Source organism: Nerophis lumbriciformis, linkage group LG38, assembly GCF_033978685.3.
Source record: "Nerophis lumbriciformis linkage group LG38, RoL_Nlum_v2.1, whole genome shotgun sequence".
Lineage (NCBI taxonomy): Eukaryota > Metazoa > Chordata > Actinopteri > Syngnathiformes > Syngnathidae > Nerophis > Nerophis lumbriciformis.
In genome coordinates, this window is record NC_084585.2 from 13,881,612 (window position 1) to 13,905,226 (window position 23,615).

Here is a 23,615-nt window from a genome sequence, read left to right on the forward strand (position 1 = left end):
TATATATATATATATATATATATATATATATATATATATATATATATATATATATATATATATATATATATATATGTGTATATATGTATATATATGTATATATTTATATATATGTATGTATATGTATATATATGTATGTATATATGTATATATATATATATATATATATATATATATATATATATATGTATGTATATGTGTGTGAAGTGAAGTGAATTACATTTATATAGCGCTTTTTCTCAAGTGACTCAAAGCACTTTATATTGTGAAACCCAATATCTAAGTTACATTTAAACCAGTGTGGGTGGCACTGGGAGCAGGTGGGTAAAGTGTCTTGCCCAAGGACACAACGGCAGTGACTAGGATGGCGGAAGCGGGGATCGAACCTGCAACCCTCAAGTTGCTGACACGACCGCTCTACCAACCGAGCTATACCGCCCGGTTGGTAGAGTATGTGTGTGTGTATATATGTAGATATGGGTAAATGTGTATATGTAGATATATATATGTGTATGTGTATATGTATGAGTATATACCGTATGTGTATATGTATATATGTATGTATATACGTATGTATAAATGTATATATATGCATATATGTATGTGTGTGTATATATATGTATGTATGTGTGTATGTGTATATATATGTGTGTGTGTGTTTATATGTGTGTGTATATAAAATGTGTGTGTGTGTGTGTGGGTGTATATGTACAAAACCCAAAACCAGTAAAGTTGGCACGTTGTGTAATTCGTAAATAAAAACAGAATACAATGATTTATATTCAATTGAATTGACCGCAAAGACAAGATATTTAATGTTTGAACTGTGAAACTTTATATATTTTTTTGCAAATAATCATTAGCTTAGAATTTAATGGCAGCAACACATTGCAAAAAAGTTGGCACAGGGGCATTTTTAACCACTGTGTTACATGGCCTTTCCTTTTAACAACACTCAGTAAACGTTTGGTAACTGAGGAGACCAATTTTTTAAGCTTTTCAGGTGGAATTCTTTCCCATTCTTGCTTGATGTACAGCTTAAGTTGTTCAACAGTCCTGGGTCTCCGTTGTTGTATTTTAGGCTTCATATTGTGCCACACCTTTTCAATGAGGAAACAGGTCTGGACTACAGGAAGGCCAGTCTAGTACCCACACTCTTTTACTATGAAGCCACGCTGTTGTAACACGTGGCTTGGCATTGTTTTACTGAAATAAGCATGATAACGTTGCTTGGATTGCATCATATGTTGCTCCAAAACCTGTATGTACCTCTCAGCATTAGTGGTGCCTTCACAAATGTGTAAGTTACCCATGCCTTGGGCACTACTACAACCCCATACCATCACAGATGCTGGCTTTTTAACTTTGCGCCTATAACAATCCGGATGGTTCTTTTCCTCTTTGGTCCGGAAGACATGACGTCCACAGTTTATGTATGTATATATGTGTGTGTGTATATATATATATATATAAATGTGTGTGTGTGTACCTGTAAGGGGATTGGTGGAGAATGAGGAATTGTTGTTGTGTGTCTGGGAGTGAAGCACAGAAACGGACGTGTGTTCACGGGAGTGAATAAGTTTTCGAATTTGGGTTTGTTTTTAGCGTAAGATAAATTAAAGTTAAAAAGAGTGTCAAACTTTGTGTGACTTCTTCTGGTGGCTCCAATACATTATATTACTTTAATTTGTTTTCAAGTTAAAAAAACTACACATTTTTAAAGTTTGGTGGCTTTTATTTTGGCGTGGCGGGCTGCCATGATTAATTTTACATGAAACCCTGAAATTTGATTGATAGTGTTGGGTTCACTGAGTAGACACAGCACAGCAGATGTGAGATGGATTCACAATCACCCTGTGACTTACTGTGAGGTTCCTGTGCCCCCAACCTGCACTGCATAAGTGGTGTTAAAAATAGAGGATAGATAGATGATAGACAGAGAGACTGACTAAAAGATAGTTAGTTTTTTCTGTGAGGCAAACTATGCACAGATGGAGGTCAGGTTGTATTTTGTTATGCATGTGTAGGATAGGTCAAATGAGTGTAACCTAGGTTTGTGCTCTCTCTGCAATTGTTATTGACAATGACGAGCCAAATTTTTCTTCCTCAGATGTTCAGTGGCCTTCTGAAACACTTGCCATCCTCGGCCTCCTCTGTAGCAGCCTCCTCCTCGGCCAGCGAGCAGAACAGCGGCACACAGACTACACATCCCACCATCCCCCGAGGACACCTGGTTGTGGGCACGAAGGACCAACTCCGCCTCCTCGCCCCTGTGAGCAGCACAACCATGTCCAATCACTGCGCTAAGTCCGCGGCGGGAGCTCCACAACTTCCCTCCTCACTGAGCGAGGAGGACGACGGAGGAGGCGGAGGCAGGGTGAGGAAGAAACGCAAGAAAAAGGACAAGCGGGGACAAGGGCAATGCGAGGAAAGGATACCAAAGAAGCAAAAGCAGGAAAGGGAGGCCACGCTGGTTACACTGAGCAAGAGCAACATTCCCAAGGGGCGAAGGGAGTGCAGGACCAAGGGCAGGGGGCGCAGTGCAGACGGTCCAACGGAGCTCAAGCATGTTGCCAAGCGGAAAGCTTTGTGTGGTCATGCCACCGCAGGCCCAGCCGTGGTGCCTGTCAAGGTGCCTGGAAAACGAGGAAGAAAACCCAAGATCAAAATCCTTCCTCCTCTTCCTGATAATCAAGGTGTGCGTGTGTGTGTGTGTGTGTGTATTGGTTGACAATGTTAGTGTGCGGTCACTTCCTGGTAGAGCACACTTTAAACTTCACATGTTAATTACTTCTGAATCAGGTGGTCTAAATATATTAGCTTAATAAGCTCATGTTGTAATATTATTGAGAATTGATCATAAAGTATTTGTTCAAATGTAATTTTCCTGAACCTAATAATACCAATAGCAAGCTGACTGTATTGCTATGTTTTTATGACATGTTGCTTTCCTGTTTCTCGACCTTATGTTTATCACCTGTTTCTGACCCAGCACGCCCCCTAAAAATACAAGGCCCGCCCCACGCTAACCTAATTCACGGAAATAACCACAGCCAGGCCAACATCAAGACCACAGTCCAGTCAGCCACCAAACAGAGGGGCCGCAAACCAAGGTAAGATGCGATTCAAAGAAAGTGGCAAAAGATGCCGTTGTATTTCGGTGAAAATCTATATAAAGTGCTGGTACGGAAATGCAATTATTATTATTAAAGTTATTATCAAGGTACGTAGTGACCCTACAGAATTAAAAAGTCACGTACTAATTGACTGCCTTTGCTTGAGCTGTTAAGATCCATTTCACGGCTGATGAATTGGTGGAGGTCAGCGGTTAGAGTATAAGTGTATTTACTGCATGACATCATGTCATTTAATCCCGACTCCTCCCCTCCTCCAGAGATCCTGGAGCCGTGCCGGTGGAGAGGAAGAAAAAGGCCAAGAGAAGAACACAGGCGGTAGTGATCCCAGAGGATGCAGAGAGTGACGACACCACCTCATTGTCAGCCGTCAACACGGGCGGCGAGGATAGCCAGGACCCCCTGGACAGCACGGTGAGTCTGGTTTTTGGAGTCAAGTCTAACTTGTATGTTTTTATTGACTATATCACACTTGACAGTAAAAGAGGTAAGGGTAATATCACTGCTGGAGTTAAAAAAATAAAAGAGATATAACAACAACAACAACAACAAAAAAACACTTTTGAGATGAACACAGATTGTGTTCATTACTTCATTCTATCCTTCGTTTGAACTCACTCTGTCATTCTCTTAGAAACGGCGTTCCGGTCGTCAGGTCAAGCGTAGGAAGTACAATGAGGATTTGGATTTCAAAGTGGTGGATGACGATGGGGAGACGATCGCAGTTTTGGGAACTGGTCGTATCGCTGCACTCAATGCTACTGCGCTGGCGTGGCAAGCAGAGGTAAATGTTTTCATAAATCACGCTGCCTTGAAGATGTAAAGTTTTCCTGTAGGAAATAGGAATAATCTCTGTAGCCATGTTTGATAACCTCATGAATATAGTAGGGCGGTCAAAGTTATTGTGATATTGAGTTAACACAAAAAATGTGCACGCCATGTGTGACCGTTAGCCCACAACGTAAGTGCGGAAAAACACACCGGCGCCGCAGTTACAAGCAGAAACATACAGAGCAAAGACGGACAAAGAACAGTGCATACTGAATGGCAAGGCTTACCTAAAAGCCCCGAAGCTTGGTCTCCTGACAAGACCAAACCTGTGCTCTGGCATTGTGAGCTAAGTTATCACCAGAGCAAGTCGTGTCCCAAATGCCAGCAGCTAGTAGACAGTAGCTGGGAGCCCGCCAATGCAGAGAACCCCTCTACCTTCGACAGAGGCAGACCACACTGAAAATACCAGAACCAACAAACTTTCCACAGCTACTGCCTAATGGGTGTTAACAATATGGGTGTTGTTGCAATAGTAATTCTATTGCAACAACACATCATCAATCGGGTAAAACTAACCTGTCCCATGACGGTTCAAACCCAGCTCACATTCCCTATTAGTGGGTAAAGCGTGGCGTTGAGTGGGTGTTAGCGTGGACACACAGGGGAGAGGAGAACATGCCGTGACGCTAAAGTAGCTTTAGTGTGAAGTAGTTTAACAAGAAAATAATAAATGCTTTGTACATTTCAACTGAAGGCTAATAGGAACCGCTTCACAGCAGAGAGTGACCGGCTAAAAAGAGGAAATTTGCAGGTAGATTAATACTCAGGAAAGACAATAATATTTTTACAGTATGGCAACACGTCTGACAGGCATTGATATGAATGAGTAGATAGACGACACACGTCATTATGGTCACTGTGGGCAAAGTATTTGATATTCTGTGGTTTTAGAAGGCACACAAATTAAATCGAGGATGCCTGCTCGCCAAGTAGGGACTTTTATTTATTTTAGCACCTAGCAGGCAGCTACAGTTCTCACGTGTCTAGTCTGCTATATACAGTATATACAGTCACGATCAAAAGTGTACATACACTTGTAAAGAACATAATGTCATGGCTGTCTTGATTTTCCAATCATTTCTACAACTCTTATTTTTTTGTGATAGAGTGATTGGAGCACATACTTGTTGGTCACAAAAAACATTCATGAAGTTTGGTTCTATTATGAATTTATTATGGGTCTACTGAAAATGTGACTAAATCTGCTGGGTCAAAATTATACATACAGCAATGTTAATATTTGGTTACATGTCCCTTGGCAAGTTTCACTGCAATAAGGTGCTTTTGGTAGCCATCCATAAGCTTCTGGCAAGCTTCTGGTTGAATTTTTGACCACTCTTCTTGACAAAATTGGTGCAGTTCAGCTAAATTTGTTGGTTTTCTGACATGAACTTGTTTCTTCAGCATTGTCCACACGTTTAAGTCAGGACTTTGGGAAGGCCATTCTAAAACCTTAATTCTAGCCTGATTTAGCTATTCCTTTACCACTGTTGACGTGTGTTTGGGGTCATTGTCCTGTTGGAACACCCAACTGCGCCCAAGACCCAACCTCCGGGCTGATGATTTTAGGTTGACCTGAAGAATTTGGAGGTAATCCTCCTATTTCATTGTCCCATTTAAAGCACCAGTTCCATTGGCAGCAAAACAGGCCCAGGGCATAACACTACCATCCCCGTGCTTGACGGTAGGAATGGTGTTCCTGGGATTAAAGGCCTCACCTTTTCTCCTCCAAACATATTGTTGGGTATTGTGGCCAAACAGCTCAATTTTTGTTTCATCTGACATCACATGGACAAAGATAAGACCTTCTGGAGGAAAGTTCTGTGGTCAGATGAAACAAAAATGGAGCTGTTTGGCCCCAATACCCAGCAATATGTTTGGAGGAGAAAGGGTGAGGCCTTTAATCCCAGGAACACAATTCCTATCGTCCAGTATGGTGGTGGTAGTATAATGCTCTGGGCCTGTTTTACTGCCAATGGAACTGGTAAATGTAACTGGGACAATGAAAAAGGAGGATTACCTCCAAATTCTTCAGGACAACCTAAAATCATCAGCCCGGAGGTTGGGTCTTGGGCGCAGTTGTGTGTTCCAACAGGACAAGGACCCCAAACACACGTCAAAAGAGGTAAAGGAATGGCTAAATCAAGCTAAAATTAAGGTTTCAGAATGGCCTTCCCAAAGTCCTGACTTAAACGTGTGGACAATGCTGAAGAAACAAGTCCATGTCAGAAAACCAACACATTTAGCTGAACTGCACCAATTTTGTCAAGAGAATTGGTCAAAAATGTTACCAGAAGCTTGTGGATGGCTACCAAAAGCGCCTTATTACAGTGAAACTTGCCAAGGGACATGTATCCAAATATTAACATTGCTGTATGTATACTTTTGACCCAGCAGATTTGGTCACATTTTCAGTAGACCCATAATAAATTCATAAAAGAACCAAACTTCATGAATGTTTTTTGTGACCAAGTATGTGCTCCAATCACTCTATCACAAAAAAATAAGAGTTGTAAAAATTATTGGAAACTCAAGACAGCCATGATATTATGTTCTTTACAAGTGTATGTAAACTTTTGAACGCGACTGTATATACTCATGTATGTGTATATATATGTGTATGTATATATGTATATGTATGTATATGTTTGTTATAAGCAGAGAAATACATTTTCACTGGTCTGTCCTCTTAACAGGAGCCGCCCGAGGACGAAGCCAACATTATTGAGAAAATCCTTTCCGTGCGAGCCGTCAAGAAGGAGGTAAAATGTCAGACGTGCACGCTCGCTCCATCTTTGGTTTTTGATCTTCACGTGTAACCATGTGTCCCAGCAGACGTCGCCATCCGAGGACCAAGCAGAGGAGATGGAAGAGTTTTATGTAAAGTACAGAAACTTGTGAGTCAACACTCCTGCTTTTATGTTCCTTGTGAAGCCTTTGTGCTGTCAGTTTTAATTCAAAGCCAAATGTGTTTATTGTTGCGTCTTGCTCTCCAAAGAAGATTTAAGGAGGGTGAGGCCCTGATTGGATGTGATCACTTTGTCAGAGCTGGTAAATGAGGAGCTTTTGCAGCATTTATCTCCCTCAGATGTACTGTAGTTTTCCCTTGTGTTTTACTTGTTAGACCTTTTAACCTTCCCGGGAATCTCCCGGGACCCCATGAAGTTAAGCAGCCATTAGCAATTATTGTAACGTAATTGCTGGGGTAAATGATAAATCAGACCAACTTTTACATGTCTAGACTCTTTTCTCTGCTCATCCTCTGTTCTCCCCCTGTTGTAGCTCATACATGCACTGCAAATGGGCCACGCTAGGGGAGCTGGAAAAAGATCCCAGAATCCATCAGAAGATAAAACGCTTCAGGACCAAACGGGCACAGATGAAGCACCTGTTTACTGAGGTCAGACACCCGTTTGAAGAGCACAAGTTGACTTGTGACATTTGCAGAATGTGGGACAATTGAAAAGTAATAATATAGCGTGACTTCTTGAGAGTCAAGGCTTGGATGAGAAGTAGGGCAGGGCGATATGGCAACAAAAAAGATCACGATTAATTTATTCATATCATCCGATCTCTATTCATATATATTTTTTATTTTAGACTTAGACTTAGACTTCCTTTTTATTGTCATTCAAATTTGAACTTTACAGTACAGATAAGAACAAAATTTCGTTGCATTAGCTCATGGTAGTGCAGTTTATTATTAAAGGCTCATTGTACCGTGCAGGATTATACTGAGTACTGTTGCATGAGGTAATATACTGTATGCCAACTGTTATTTTGTTCATACAGTATATATAATTATGCTTACTAGAGATGTAACGATACAGGTAACCCACACTACGGTCTGTACCTGTTTTTTCGGTACATTGAATTACTTTTTGTTTCCGAGGGAGGCTGTAAACGAGAAGTGCTCTGCTTCCGACACTACAGTTTTGACAAACAAATTTTAATTCCTGACTACTGAATGTGATCACAGCTACAGGGCAGCTTGCTAACATATTATTTTTCAACTCTGCCCGGCGGGAGGTACAGATTCCCAAAAGTAAGCGAACCGAAGTTGCTGAAAAGCTGTGGGCTAACTAGCTAAATGCTAGCTTAAAGCCGTTGCCTAGCAACCCAAGGCTAAACAACAAAACCGAAAAAATTTGATATATTTTAAACGCTTCTGACCACACAAGTGACCAACAAGAAGGGCTGACACAGCTCTGGGGGGTGCAAAGTACCTAAAAAAAAACCATACAGCCGCCGCTTGCCACAGAAGCAAACATCACCAACAGCGTCACTTCGCTGGGCACGACAAGAAGTCGTCAACAAAGCAATACACCGTTACCAGAGTTGGAACCGGACTTAAAAGCGTTAGTAGGAACTCCACAAAGCGATGTCAACAATATCCAGGAACATATTATCGAAGGTGTAGAATAAGATGTTGCAGATATCCAAGAACAATAGACTCTTGTAATGATAGGACGGAATTCAGATAGTGAAGACGACAGCGTTAAAAAGAGAGGTGGGGAAGTTGAAAGAGGAGAATGCAACATTGCGCCAACAGTCGAATGCCAATCAGCAAGACAATAACCATTGGGAAAACAGCAGTATTGTGGAGAACATTAAAATGGAGATAGCAGCAGTGCGCCATCAGTTGCATGCCATGCAACCAGACAACACTGAATTGAAGAACTCCAGGGAGTGATGGCTACATCAATGCCAGTCAACAAAATATCACCAAGGGGGGTAGCTGTACGTGATGAAGAACTTAAACTGCAACACAGTATGACAGCTTTCAAGAATGACCTGAGATCAAAGTTGGGACAATGTATACAGTGAAAAGGATGTAGATAATGCATATGGAAATATTTTTTAATACTTTCACAATGCTTTGTGACAAACACTGTCCATTTAAACAACTTGGTAAGAAGCAAAAGAAAAACTATCAGCCATGGATGACAAAAGGACTGAAAAGTGTTTGCAACAAGAAAAATACATTAAATATAACATTTATAACACAAAGATATACAGAGACAGAAAACAAGTACAAAACAAACAAAAAAAAAAGAGCAAGCTAAGTAGCATACTACGTACCCGTAGGAAATAATATTACAGTCAATTATTAGACTGGAAAAACAATGAGAGCAACATCCTAAATAGCATTATTAAAAATAGTGCTAAGAAGGATTACCCTAAATTAATCTCAGACGAAAATGTAAAAAATGACAATATGAACGAAGTAGTTGAAAGCTTGAATAAGTACTTTGTGAACATTGGACCAAATCTGGAGGAAAAGATTCCAGATCCCAAGTCAGTTGAGGACTTGAATGACACCATAGACAGAAATCCCCACTCGCAGTTCCTCGAAGGTGTGACAAAAGAGGAAATGATCAATATTGTGAAAATTGTAAATCCAAGACCTCAACTGATTGTAACAGAATTTATATGGAAACGATAAAAAATGTTATTGAAGAGATTTCAGAACCTTTAACATATACTGTTTCAGCAACCTATCATTTCAAACAGACAAATTCCCAGACAAAATGAAAATAGCAAAAGTCGTACCAATTTATAAGACTGGAGACAAATACCAGTTTACAAACTAACCTGTTTCTGTACTTCCACAATTTTCTAAAATTATTGGAAACTGTTTAACAGATTGGACAAATTCATAAATAAAAATGAAATACTCATTGACAACCAATACGGATACAGAGCCAACATCTCAACATCAATGGCATTAATCGAAATAACGGAAGAGATTACCAAAGCAATAGATAGTAAACAGTGCGCAGCGGCAGTGTTTATAGATTTAACAAAAGCATTTGACACAATCATTCATAATATCTTAATAAACAAATTAGAATGGTATGGCATCAGATGGTTGGTCTTGAACTGGCTTAAGAAGCTACTTAACAAACAGAAAGCAATACGTGAAGATAGGAGAACAGAGGTGGGCTCCAGCACCCCCCGCGACCCCGAAAAGGACAAGCGGTAGAAAATGGATGGATGGATGTCTACAGAGCTGAAAATATCTTGTGACTTATACCTCAAGGATCAATACTGAGACCAAAATTGTTCAATCTTTCTATAAACGGCATTTGTAAAGTTACAAAGGACTTAAAGTTAGTATTATTTGCAGATGACATGACTGCGTTTTGTTCAGGAGTGAACACGCAGAAGATAATACATATAACAGAAGTAATGAACAAATTATTATTTTTTCAGTTTTAGTGAATCTCACTAAAACTAAAATAATGTTATTCGGTAACGGTAGAAGAGAAAGTCAAACACAAATACAAATAGGCCGAGTAGATATTGAAAGAAAACACATTTTTGGGTCTAATAATAGATGATAAAATGAACTTGAAACCTCCTTAAAAAATATACAACATAAAGTAGCAAAAAACACAAAATAACTTCTGGACCAAAAATCACTCCATATTCTCTACTGTTTGCTCATGTTACCATATCTGAGTTATTGTGCAGAAATATGGGGAAACAACTACAAATGTGCGCTTCATTCACTAACAGTGTTACAAAAAAGATCAATTACAGGTAGAATAATACATAATGTTGGATATAGAGAACATACAAACCCTTTATTTATTAAATCAAAAATATTGAAATTCAATTACCTCAGGCATTTGCAAACAGCTAAAATCATGTACAAAGCAAACTATAACCTGCTTCACAAGAATGTACAACAATTCTTAGCAACAAAAGAGGAGAAATATTACCTTAGAGGACAATCTAATTTAAAACATTTGTATGCACATACAACACTTAAGATGTTTAGCATGTCAAGATGTAGAATTAAATTATGGAATGGATTAAACAAAGAAATCAAATAAAGCACCAATATGATTCAGTTTAAGAGACTGTTCAAACTACAAGTGTTCACAAAGAAGAACAATTATCATAAATATATTGAACCTTTAAAAAAAAAAGAGACAATGATTATTTATGTATTTAATATTTGTTTACTTACTTATAATATATTTATTTATTATTTATTTATTCACTGTTCTGTTACTAACAGAGAACAAAGAAATGGGATAAGACTGCTATGATATAAAAGGGGTTAGGATTAAATAAGATCAGCTTCTTCCTACTCCTTTTCGGACATGCTGTAATGAAACAACTTGAAATATGTGATGCATGACATTTTAATTGTATTGTATGCATGTCTGAAATAAACTGAACTGAACTGAACTGAATTTTATGGGGATACAGAGAACAACTTTTTTTAAATCTTAAAGTTATTACTTATTTGTATTGTTTTATCATAAACATTCTGCAGTAAACAAAGTATAATTGGTGTAGTGAATACTATAAGACTTTTATTTCAAGTTAACAATTACTAAACAACACTGGCAAATTGTAAATTATTATTCGTATTCTTTGATTACTTGTATACATCAGTGCTTCTTACCAGTGCTTTGTCAAACGGCAAGCGGTGACCCAGATTCTGGAGGTTTTTTTTAACCCAGCTACTGTATCTTATATGTAATAAAAGTACATTAAACTGCAGTTTGAATTTGAGGTGCTGTAAAATAATGTGTAACAACACATAAAACAAGTATAATGATTTTTTCAGGAAGAAAATGTTTTTTATCCACAAACTCAATGATTTGAACACAAACTGTCTGCAAAGGTTTTTAGTACATTACATGTTATATCAGAGAAGTTGAACACAAACACACGCAAACGTACACAAACACACACACACTTTCACAAACATACACAGGATCATGGTCAATAAAGGCGGATTGTTGCGTGCAGTATTATACCAAGCATCGTTGCTTCTTAGACTTCGACTTAGACAAACTTTATTGATCCACAAGGGAAATTGTTCCACATAGTAGCTCAGTTACAAAGTGTGGAAAGGGTAAGGATAGAAAGGATAATGCAGGTATAAAGTAGACTAAAAATGAACCACAGTAGCAATATAAAATATAACATATATGTAATATTTACATATTATATAATACAGTATATAATATATACTGATATATTATATTATTATATATATAATATAATAATATAGTGTATCATATTATTATATTATATTATATTTGTATATAATATATACAATACATAACAAATATATATTCTCTACCGTTTACTACTGCGGTATCTTTTAACAGACATTAACGGCATGTTTCTTCGAGGTTAAAATGCAAACAGCTGATCAACGGGATCAAACTCAAATTAATCACGATCATATAATCGCCCAGCTCTAATGAAAAGTCCATGCTTATTTAATATTAATATAGGGTATCAGTTCGATACCAGCAACAAAAAGTATCATATTATAACAGCTTGCAGCTAAAATGTCCGATACAAGCAGTCCTGCAGCGGGTTTTTTTCTGTACAAAGCTGGACAGCTAGTTAACATCAAAATGTCCTCCAATAAGCACACATGATTGTTATTTTATTTTAGTGAAGTAATTTACAAAAGGTAAACATGGCACACTATCGGATACTAGGAGCGAGCAGCTACACAACAGCTAAGCACACAGTAGCACACAAGCGAGACATATGTAATAAATGTCCTTCATTGAACAATGTTGCAGTCTAAAACAACATTTGTCAATATAAACAGTTATCAAATAATTATTGTTGCATATTACTTATACATACAAAGTCTCCAAGGCAGAAGCGTAATAAAGTATTAAGTAACAAACGTTCAAGTTACTCCGTTTTGAGCTTAACTTAATTCATTATTGTGACTACTAGGTGTCGCCAAAAACAAATGACCACTCCACTTCAACTTAAAGACAACATAAGTCATTGTCATGAGCTAAGTGTTTTTCATGCATATCATTGTTTGCTGATTAATTTCATTTGAAACCTTTTCAAATATTCCACACTACAAAATAATAAAATTATGTATGTTGTGTGCTCATTGGATCAATACCCGTATTGGTCAATACTAAAAGATTCAACATCAGTATCTTATCAGAAGTGAAAATGTTGCATCGTGACACTACAAATGATTTATATATTCATAAATTATAAATTATTATATTTGATTACCGGTAGATTAAAACTTTAATTGCGACTGAACTAAGCTATACACTTAGAAGTATGTCTCATCCTAATTTTAAAAATATGATTAACAATGTTTTTTTTTTTTTTTTGACAACCTCTAGGGCTTTGGAGTTTAAAAGTCTTACTCTGCTTCCTATTGTTCACATGTTGTTTCTTTCATACGGTATTTGCCATAATCAGTATCTAATTACCCTCTTCCAGCCTGATGAGGATTTATTCAATCCGGACTACATAGAGGTGGACAGGGTGCTGGAGGTGGCTGTTACCATGGACACAGAGACTGGAGAGGTTAGTCATACACACTTGCGCGCATATATATGTGTGTATATGTATACACACATATATATCTATCTATCTATCTATATTTGTATACATATAGCTGCATTTGTTTGCGTGTGGTGGCAGGAGGTGACCCACTACTTGGTGAAGTGGTGCAGCCTCTCGTACGAGGAGGCCACTTGGGAGCTACAGGAGGACTTGGACCCTGAGAAGATCAAAGAGTTTGAGGAGATCCAGAAAGTACCAGCAGACTTGCGACATGTGGTGAGAAGAAAGACTGAAAAGATGGAACATTTTGATATATTAGGAGGGCGCTTTGTCACCTCGAAAAGACCGAGTTCACTACATTACTTTCTATATAGTACTTTAAGGATATATTTTATATAAAGCAGGTCCTTACATTGTTATTTTACAAAACAAACTAAATAGCTTTATCTTATTTACATAACAACATGCAATTTCAGTCTTGTGTTCGCTTGTCCAGCAACTTGGACAAGTAAGTCTATTGTTGGATACCTTTAATTCTGACTAGACTCAACCCTTGCATTTTCAGGCACTTAGGATTTTTAAACTTTTTCTCGTTTTCATATTAAGACGTAAAAATGTAGAAAAAAAAGTAAGTGTGTAATGAGTGTGTGCGTCTCAGGAGCGTCCTCCCCCTGAGAAGTGGCTGAAGTTGGAGCGCTCCCGAGATTACCGCAATGGAAACGAGCTGAGAGAGTATCAGTTGGAGGGGATGAACTGGTTGCTGTTCAACTGGTACAACAGGTGAGGAAGCGATTGCTGTGGGGTAATATTTGCTAATATGAACACATTCAAACTTACGGGTAATTCGGATGATGTAAGTGCGCTTAGACTGAGAGGTACGGCAAAATGGAGTGCACTGTCAGTACCCGAATGTTGCAGTCAAAATGGTGAGTGTGCACTTATAACCCTCATTAGTCGCCATCTTCGCTACAAAGCGCAAAAGGAGGGACTACCAACAATTTAAAAAGTGACTCTGTATTCTTTGCCTGTTTTAAAGCAGTGGGTATACATAAGCCAGAAAAAGTCATAAAACATTTATTTTTAGTTGTTGTATAATCGAAAAGAGATGGATTGTTTGCAATTCACCCTTAAAAAGGAAAGAAGCAGAAGACTATTATTGTTATTTCTGGTAACACTAAATTATTATGCACATTATTACAGCACTCCACTGTGAAACATGTGGATTCAGAAACTAGGTATACATTGTACAATAACACGTTTCAGTCACAGACAATACAAAACAGACAATACAAAGTGCTTTACACCAATTTAAAAGGAAAGAAAGAAAACACACACACACACACACACATACACACACACACACACACACACACACACACACACACACACACACACGCTACCATTGATAATAACAAGACATGGATTGGCACTGAGGTTTGAGGAAAATGCCACCTTTAAGCATTCACACTTGAGAATACCTAAAAAAGTGAATATAAAAAGATATGTATGAAATAAAATATATATATAAATTATTCAAAAATTTGTATAAATAGTTTTATAGTAGTAATAGTGGTGCTAAATACAAATTAAGAACGTATGAAGAGCTTAAAATGATCAGTAAAAAGTAAAATGGGTTATATGGGTTATGTTGTATAGCACTTTTCTACCTTCAAGGTGCTCAAAGCGCTTTGACACTATTTCCACATTCACCCATTCACACACACATTCACACACTGATGGAGGGAGCTGCCATGCAAGGCCATAACCACGACCCATCAGGAGCAAGGGTGAAGTGTCTTGCTCAAGGACACAATGGACGTGGCGAGGTTGGTAGAAGGTGGGGATTGAACCAGGAACCCTCAGGTTGCAGGCACGGCTACTCTCCCAAATGCGCCACGCCGTCCCCAAGAAAAACTGCCTTTTAACCTTTTTTTAATCTCACAATCCTGCAGTCCTAAGGCTTTCCAGCAGGCTATGCCACATGTGGGGCTGTAGTGGCTAAATGCCGCTTCACTGTGGGTCTTTGTTCTGGTATTTGGTCAATTCTGATTCGGTGCCGGATGACCTAAGGAGGGTTAATATGGTAAAAGCAGGTCAGATAAATAAGAAGGCGGGAGGCTAGGAAGACATTTAAAAACTAATAATAAAAACTTAAAATTTATCTTAAAATGCACAGGTAGCGAATGCAACGACTTTAAAGCTGGTGCAATGTGGTCCCACCCTCTGGTTCTCGTCCGTACGCATGCAGCTGAGTTTTGTTATAATTGACTTGTAAGTGTACACAGTATACTTATTGAAGTGTACTGACAGCCATATTCCATTTGAGACAGCCTTGGAATTTGTGGATCTGTTTCAAGATGTCTTTGTCTTCCCACGCAGGAAAAACTGCATCTTGGCGGATGAAATGGGTCTGGGGAAGACCATCCAGTCCATCACCTTCCTGTACGAGATTTTCAGCATGGGGATCCGCGGCCCCTTCCTCATCATTGCCCCCCTGTCCACCATCACCAACTGGGAGCGCGAGTTTCGCACATGGACGCACATGAACGTCATTGTGTACCACGGCTCGCAGATCAGCCGACAGATGATCCTGCAGTACGAAATGTTTTACAGAGACCCACATGTGAGCCTGACGTTATAAATACTGTATTTACGTGTGGGCATGTTTTACTTAAAATGATGTTGCCGTCTGTTGGCAGGGTAACACCGTGCCAAGCGTCCTCAAGTTTCACGGGCTGATCACCACCTTCGAGATGGTCATGGCTGACTGTCCCGACCTGAAAAAGCTTCAGTGGCGCTGCGTTGTGATCGACGAGGCCCACCGACTGAAAAACAGGAACTGCAAGCTCCTGGAAGGACTCAAACTCATGAACCTGGTTAGTGTTTTTTTTCCAACCACACATTTCATTTGTCCTTCAGGGCTGATTTTATTCAGTTACAACTAGAGATGTTCCGAACAGGGTTTTTATTCTACCTATTCCAAGTGAGATCCATGATTGAGATCACCTGATACCAGTAGCGTTCACAAGTATTAACTGTACATTTTTCAACTTACTTATGGTAAATGCTATTGACCGTTTAACAATATCAACGCAATATTTAATCTATTTCCTTATACTCTGTTATTACTTGCAATTGTTTGATCAAAAGTGGAGGAGTTCAAGTACCTTGGAGTCTTGTTCACAGATGAGGGAAAAGTGGATTGTGAGATTGATAGACAGATCGGTGCGGCATCTGCAGTGTTTTGGACCCTGTATTGATCTGTCAGGGTAAAGAAGGAGCTGAGCTGTAAGGCAAAGTTCTCAATTTACCGGTCAATCTACGTTCCTATCCTCACCTAGATTTCTCTATAGAATCTCCTCTCTGGTCAACAAAAGCACCATGAGGATTCTGGCGGGAACTCTCGTTCAACCCTTTTTCGATTACGCATGCACCTCCTGGTACCCTAGCACCTCCAAAACCCTCAAATCTAAACTCCAAACATCCCAGAACAAGCTAGTCAGATTACTTCTAGACCTCCACCCCAGATCTCACCTCACTCCTACCCACTTCTCCAAAGTGGGCTGGCTCAGGGGGGAGGACAGAGTAAAACAACTTGCACTGAGCCTAGTCTATAAAATCCGCTACACCTCCCTGATACCGAAGTACATGTCAAACTACTTCCTTAACGTAAATGACCGCCATAACCACAACACCAGGGGGAGCTCCACTAACCACGTTAAACCCAGATTTCGAACTAACAAAGATCTTAACTCATTCTCTTTCTATGCCACATCAATGTGGAATGCGCTCCCAACAGGTATAAAAGAAAGTGCATCTCTATCCTCCTTCAAAACCGCAATAAAAGTTCACCTCCAGGCAGCTACAACCCTAAACTAACACCCTCCCCGGATTGTTGATAATCAGATGTAAGCAATCAAATGCATATACTTTTTCTTAAGCCTTCTGATCTCTCTCTCTCTCTCTCTCTCTCTCTCTCTCTCTCTCTCTCTCTCTCTCTCTCTCTCTCTCTCTCTCTCTCTCTCTCTCTCTCTCTCTCTCTCTCTCTCTCTCTGCCCACTACTTGTTGTCCATATCCTACCAAGTCAGACCTACACTGTTCCAATATCCATTTCTCTGTTCTCAATTGTTGATGACTGATGATAACAACCAAACCTGACCCCCACCGCCCCCCCCACCCCCTCTCCCCCGCCCCCCTCCACACCCCGGATTGTAAATAATGTAAATAATTCAATGTGAGTATATTGTGTGATGGCTGTATTATGATGATAGTATATATGATAGTATATATCTGTATCATGAATCAATTTAAGTGGACCCCGACTTAAACAAGTTGAAAAACTTATTCGGGTGTTACCATTTAGTGGTCAATTGTACGGAATCTGTACTTCACTGTGCAACCTACAAATAAAAGTCTCAATCAATCAATCAATCAATCAAACCTATAGTCATGAACTTTGGGTTATGACGGAAAAGACAAGATCACAAGGATACAAGCGGCCGAAATACGTTTCCTCCGTCAGGTGGTGGGGTTCTCCCTTAAAGATAGGGTGAGAAGCTCTATAATTTGGGAGAAGCTCAGAGTGAAGCCCCTGCTCCTCCACATCGAGAGGAGCCAGATGAGGTGGTTCGAGTATCTGGTTAGCATGCCACCTGAAAGCCTCCCTGGGGAGGTGTTTAGGGCATGTCCGACCGGAAGGAGGCCACGAGAAAAGACCCAGGACACGTTGGGGGGGACTATGTCTCCCAGCTGGCCTCGGGATCCCCTGAGAGGAGCTGGAGCTGAAGTGGCTGAGTAGATGGAAGTCTGGTCTTCCCTGCTTAGGTTCCTGCCCCCACGACCTGACGTCAGATTAGCAGAAGAAGATGGATAGATGTATTTATGTTTGATTAAAACAAGTTAATAGTACACAAACTAATACAACTAAACAAGAGCAAACTCTACATACTACTCTTTTAAATATTTTGACTTTGGTCCTCTTGTGTCCCGGGGAATTATTCCCTGGATTTGTAAACATTACCAAAAATGACCCAAAAAAATATTTTAAGAAAATAAAAACATCACCATAACCACTTTAGTATTGATCATATCCTGAGATTACCCTTGGTACTGACACCATCAATTTATAGATCGATCTTCCCTCCTCTTACGTGTCCTGTACTGACTGTGACAATGCTGACACACCAACAGTTGTTGAAATATTATCCTCTCTATGTCTCTTATTAATCTACTTGTTAATTTCCTGTTAATAACTTCTTACTTTCAGCTGTAATGTGCTTCTCTCTACATTTCTTAAACTTTACTTAGCATGTATTTCTTGGTGTTGTTTAAAGCTATCTTAGATATTAGCATGCCTGCTCCTTGCTTGCTCTCAGTGTGTGACATGTTTAGCCTTGTCCTCCAGTGATAATACTATATAATGATACTTAACATACTAAGAAATGCAGTTTATTTGCAAAAATAAAGGTCATAATAATTAGCTTAGGGGAGATGCTCCGTACTGTGTATGTTATGGAGACACATAATTAGCTGCAAGCCAATTGTCAGACTAAAAACAAATAGTGTCAGCCAGAGGGGATTGACGTTTGTGATCAGCATTAAAGGCATCAGTCGGCAGTGGCGATAGTGTACTTTTCCACAAAAAATGACCTGTATTGATTTGTGGCCAATCAATTGGTACATCCTTAGTTAGAACACATATTCATATGTTCGTGATTCCACTTGATCTCCAACGTTCCTGTCTTTGTTTGTGGCAGGAGCACAAGGTTCTGCTTACAGGAACACCTCTGCAGAACTCAGTGGAGGAGTTGTTCAGTTTGTTGAACTTCCTGGAGCCGCTGCAGTTCCCGTCTGAGAGCTTGTTTCTGGAGGAGTTTGGAGACCTCAAAACGGATGAGCAGGTGAGTTGAACTCAACAGGCAGCTTTTCATGAAGCACACCACTAACATTTAGCCTCAACAGGTCAAGAAGCTACAGGCCATCTTGAAGCCCATGATGTTGAGGAGACTGAAGGATGATGTGGAAAAGAACCTTGCTCCAAAGGAAGAGACTATCATTGAGGTACAGCACCGATTTATCAAGTGTTCTAGAGCAGAGGTCTTCAACAGGGGGTCCGTGACCCCTAAGACTCCGCAGAGGGACTGCAGGGGAGTCGTGAAATTTTGGTTCATTAGATTTACAAACCCCGTTTCTATGTAAGTTGGGAAATTGTGTTAGATGTAAATATAAACGGAATACAATGATTTGCAAATCATTTTCAACCCATATTCAGTTGAATATGCTACAAAGACAACATATTTGATGTTCAAACTGATAAACATTTTTTTTTTTGCAAATAATCATTAAACTTTAGAATTTGATGCCAGCAACACGTGACAAAGAAGATGGGAAAGGTGGCAATAAATACTGATAAAGTTGAGGAATGCTCATCAAAGACTTATTTGGAACATCCCACAGGTGTGCAGGCTAATTGGGAACAGGTGGGTGCCATGATTGGGTATAAAAACCGCTTCCCAAAAAATGCTCAGTCTTTCACAAGAAAGGATTGGGCGAGGTACACCCCTTTGTCCACAACTGCGTGAGCAAATAGTCAAACAGTTTAAGAACAACGTTTCTCAAAGTGCAATTGCAAGAAATTTAGGGATTTCAACATCTACGCTCCAGAATATCATCAAAAGGTTCAGAGAATCTGGAGAAATCACTCCACGTAAGCGGCATGGCCGGAAACCAACATTGAATGACCGTGACCTTCGATCCCTCAGATGGCACTGTATCAAAAACCGACATCAATCTCTAAAGGATATCACCACCTGGGCTCAGGAACACTTCAGAAAACCACTGTCACTAAATACAGTTGGTCGCTACATCTGTAAGTGCAAGTTAAAGCTCTACTATGCAAAGCGAAAGCCATTTATCAACAACATCCAGAAACGCCGCCGGCTTCTCTGGGCCCGAGATCATCTAAGATGGACTCATGCAAAGTGGAAAAGTGTTCTGTGGTCTGACGAGTCCACATTTCAAATTGTTTTTGGAAATATTTGACCTTGTGTCATCCAAACAAAAGGGGAAGCGAACCTTTCAGACTGTTATCGACGCAAAGTTCAAAAGCCAGCATCTGTGATGGTATGGGGGTGCATTAGTGCCCAAGGTATGGGTAACTTACACATCTGTGAAGGCACCATTAATGCTGAAAGGTACATACAGGTTTTGGAACAACATATGCTGCCATCTAAGCGTCGTCTTTTTCATGGACGCCCTTGCTTATTTCAGCAAGACAATGCCAAGCCACATTCAGCACGTGTTACAACAGCGTGGCTTCGTAAAAAAAAGAGTGCGGGTACTTTCCTGGCTCGCCTGCAGTCCAGACCTGTCTCCCATCGAAAATGTGTGGCGCATTATGAAGCGTAAAATACGACAGCGGAGACCCCGGACTGTTGAACGACTGAAGCTCTACATAAAACAAGAATGGGAAAGAATTCCACTTTCAAAGCTTCAACAATTAGTTTCCTCAGTTTCCAATCGTTTATTGAGTATTGTTAAAAGAAAATGTGATGTAACACAGTGTTGAACATGCCCTTTCCCAACTATTTTGGCACGTGTTGCAGCCATGAAATTTTAAGTTAATTATTATTTGCAAAAAAAAAAAAAAGTTTATGAGTTTGAACATCAAAATGTTGTCTTTGTAGTGCATTCAATTAAATATGGGTTGAAAATAATTTTTAAATCATTGTATTCCGTTAATATATACATCTAACACAATTTCCCAACTCATATGGAAACGGGGTTTGTAAAAACATAAAAAAAAAAATTTATAGATCTTTATATACAGGTAAAAGCCAGTAAATTAGAATATTTTGAAAAACTTGATTTATTTCAGTAATTGCATTCAAAAGGTGTAACTTGTACATTATATTTATTCATTGCACACAGACTGATGCATTCAAATGTTTATTTAATTTAATTTTGATGATTTGAAGTGGCAACAAATGAAAATCCAAAATTCCGTGTGTCACAAAATTAGAATATTACTTAAGGCTAATACAAAAAAGGGATTTTTAGAAATGTTGGCCAACTGAAAAGTATGAAAATGAAAAATATGAGCATGTACAATACTCAATACTTGGTTGGAGCTCCTTTTGCCTCAATCACTCCGTTAATGCGGCGTGGCATGGAGTCGATGAGTTTCTGGCACTGCTCAGATGTTATGAGAGCCCAGGTTGCTCTGATAGTGGCCTTCAACTCTTCTGCGTTTTTGGGTCTGGCATTCTGCATCTTCCTTTTCACAATACCCCACAGATTTTCTATGGGGCTAAGGTCAGGGGAGTTGGCGGGCCAATTTAGAACAGAAATACCATGGTCCGTAAACCAGGCACGGGTAGATTTTGCGCTGTGTGCAGGCGCCAAGTCCTGTTGGAACTTGAAATCTCCATCTCCATAGAGCAGGTCAGCAGCAGGAAGCATGAAGTGCTCTAAAACTTGCTGGTAGACGGCTGCGTTGACCCTGGATCTCAGGAAACAGAGTGGACCGACACCAGCAGATGACATGGCACCCCAAACCATCACTGATGGTGGAAACTTTACACTAGACTTCAGGCAACGTGGATCCTGTGCCTCTCCTGTCTTCCTCCAGACTCTGGGACCTCGATTTCCAAAGGAAATGCAAACCAAACATGTCATCTGCTGGTGTCGGTCCACTCTGTTTCCTGAGATCCAGGGTCAACGCAGCCGTCTACCAGCAAGTTTTAGAGCACTTCATACTTCCTGCTGCTGACCTGCTCTATGGAGATGGAGATTTCAAGTTCCAACAGGACTTGGCGCCTGCACACAGCGCAAAATCTACCCGTGCCTGGTTTACGGACCATGGTATTTCTGTTCTAAATTGGCCCGCCAACTCCCCTGACCTTAGCCCCATAGAAAATCTGTGGGGTATTGTGAAAAGGAAGATGCAGAATGCCAGACCCAAAAACGCAGAAGAGTTGAAGGCCACTATCAGAGCAACCTGGGCTCTCATAACACCTGAGCAGTGCCAGAAACTCACCGACTCCATGCCACGCCGCATTAACGCAGTAATTGAGGCAAAAGGAGCTCCAACCAAGTATTGAGTATTGTACATGCTCATATTTTTCATTTTCATACTTTTCAGTTGGCCAACATTTCTAAAAATCCCTTTTTTGTATTAGCCTTAAGTAATATTCTAATTTTGTGACACACGGAATTTTGGATTTTCATTTGTTGCCACTTCAAATCATCAAAATTAAATGAAATAAACATTTGAATGCATCAGTCTGTGTGCAATGAATAAATATAATGTACAAGTTACACCTTTTGAATGCAATTACTGAAATAAATCAAGTTTTTCAAAATATTCTAATTTACTGGCTTTTACCAGTATATATATTTTTTTTATTCCATCGGCAATTTTTCCACACATTTAAATGTCTTAAATACACATTAACATTGGTTTATAAATGGCAGTGACATGGCCACCCCTACTCACTGTACCTGGCAGGTTTGAAATAAAAACATGAAAAAATTACTTTACTGTATTTTTATAATAATTTTTGCATTTAAAGGGGAACATTATCACCAGACCTATGTAAGCGTCAATATATACCTTTATGTTGCAGAAAAAAGACCATATATTTTTTTAACCGATTTCTGAACTCTAAATGGGTGAATTTTGGCGAATTAAACGCCTTTCTATTATTCGCTCTCGGAGCGATGACGTCACGTTGTGACGTCACATCGGGAAGCAATCCGCCATTTTCTCAAACACATTACAAACACAGAGTCAAATCAGCTCTGTTATTTTCCGTTTTTTCGACTGTTTTCCGTACCTTGGAGACATCATGCCTCGTCGGTGTGTTGTCTGAGGGTGTAACAACACGAACAGGGACGGATTCAAGTTGCACCAGTGGCCCAAAGATGCGAAAGTGGCAAGAAATTGGACGTTTGTTCCACACACTTTACTGACGAAAGCTATGCTACGACAGAGATGGCAAGAATGTGTGGGTATCCTGCGACACTCAAAGCAGATGCATTTCCAACGATAAAGTCAAAGAAATCTGCCGCCAGACCCCCATTGAATCTGCCGGAGTGTGTGAGCAATTCAGGGACAAAGGACCTCGGTAGCACGGCAAGCAATGGCGGCAGTTTGTTCCCGCAGACGAGCGAGCTAAACCCCCTGGAAGTCTTGGCTCACACCGTCCCTTATGCCACCGAAGATGATCAAGAGAAGAATATCGACCCTAGCCTCCCTGGCCTGCTGACATCAACTCCAAAACTGGACAGATCAGTTTTCAGGAAAAGAGAGCGGATGAGGGTATGTCTCCAGAATA

The 23,615-nt window shown here is 39.7% G+C and overlaps 1 protein-coding gene across 9 annotated transcripts in view; it reads left to right on the plus strand.

Annotated features, from left to right (window-relative positions):
* Positions 1-23,615, plus strand: part of chd6 (chromodomain helicase DNA binding protein 6) — a 130,713-nt gene that overhangs the window by 69,109 nt on the left and 37,989 nt on the right. For 5 of the 9 annotated variants that reach the window (XM_061932456.1, XM_061932462.1, XM_061932458.1 and 2 more), the window contains exons 3-16: positions 2,111-2,696; positions 2,993-3,113; positions 3,395-3,548; positions 3,769-3,918; positions 6,662-6,727; positions 6,798-6,862; positions 7,248-7,365; positions 13,212-13,298; positions 13,416-13,553; positions 13,936-14,057; positions 15,657-15,900; positions 15,977-16,153; positions 19,035-19,178; positions 19,240-19,338. In XM_061932456.1, the coding sequence (XP_061788440.1) occupies positions 2,111-2,696; positions 2,993-3,113; positions 3,395-3,548; positions 3,769-3,918; positions 6,662-6,727; positions 6,798-6,862; positions 7,248-7,365; positions 13,212-13,298; positions 13,416-13,553; positions 13,936-14,057; positions 15,657-15,900; positions 15,977-16,153; positions 19,035-19,178; positions 19,240-19,338 (2,271 nt within the window). The remainder of the gene's footprint in view (positions 1-2,110; positions 2,697-2,992; positions 3,114-3,394; positions 3,549-3,768; positions 3,919-6,661; positions 6,728-6,797; positions 6,863-7,247; positions 7,366-13,211; positions 13,299-13,415; positions 13,554-13,935; positions 14,058-15,656; positions 15,901-15,976; positions 16,154-19,034; positions 19,179-19,239; positions 19,339-23,615) is intronic. The other 4 variants (XM_061932457.2, XM_061932464.1, XM_061932459.2 and 1 more) reach the window with 1 other exon arrangement.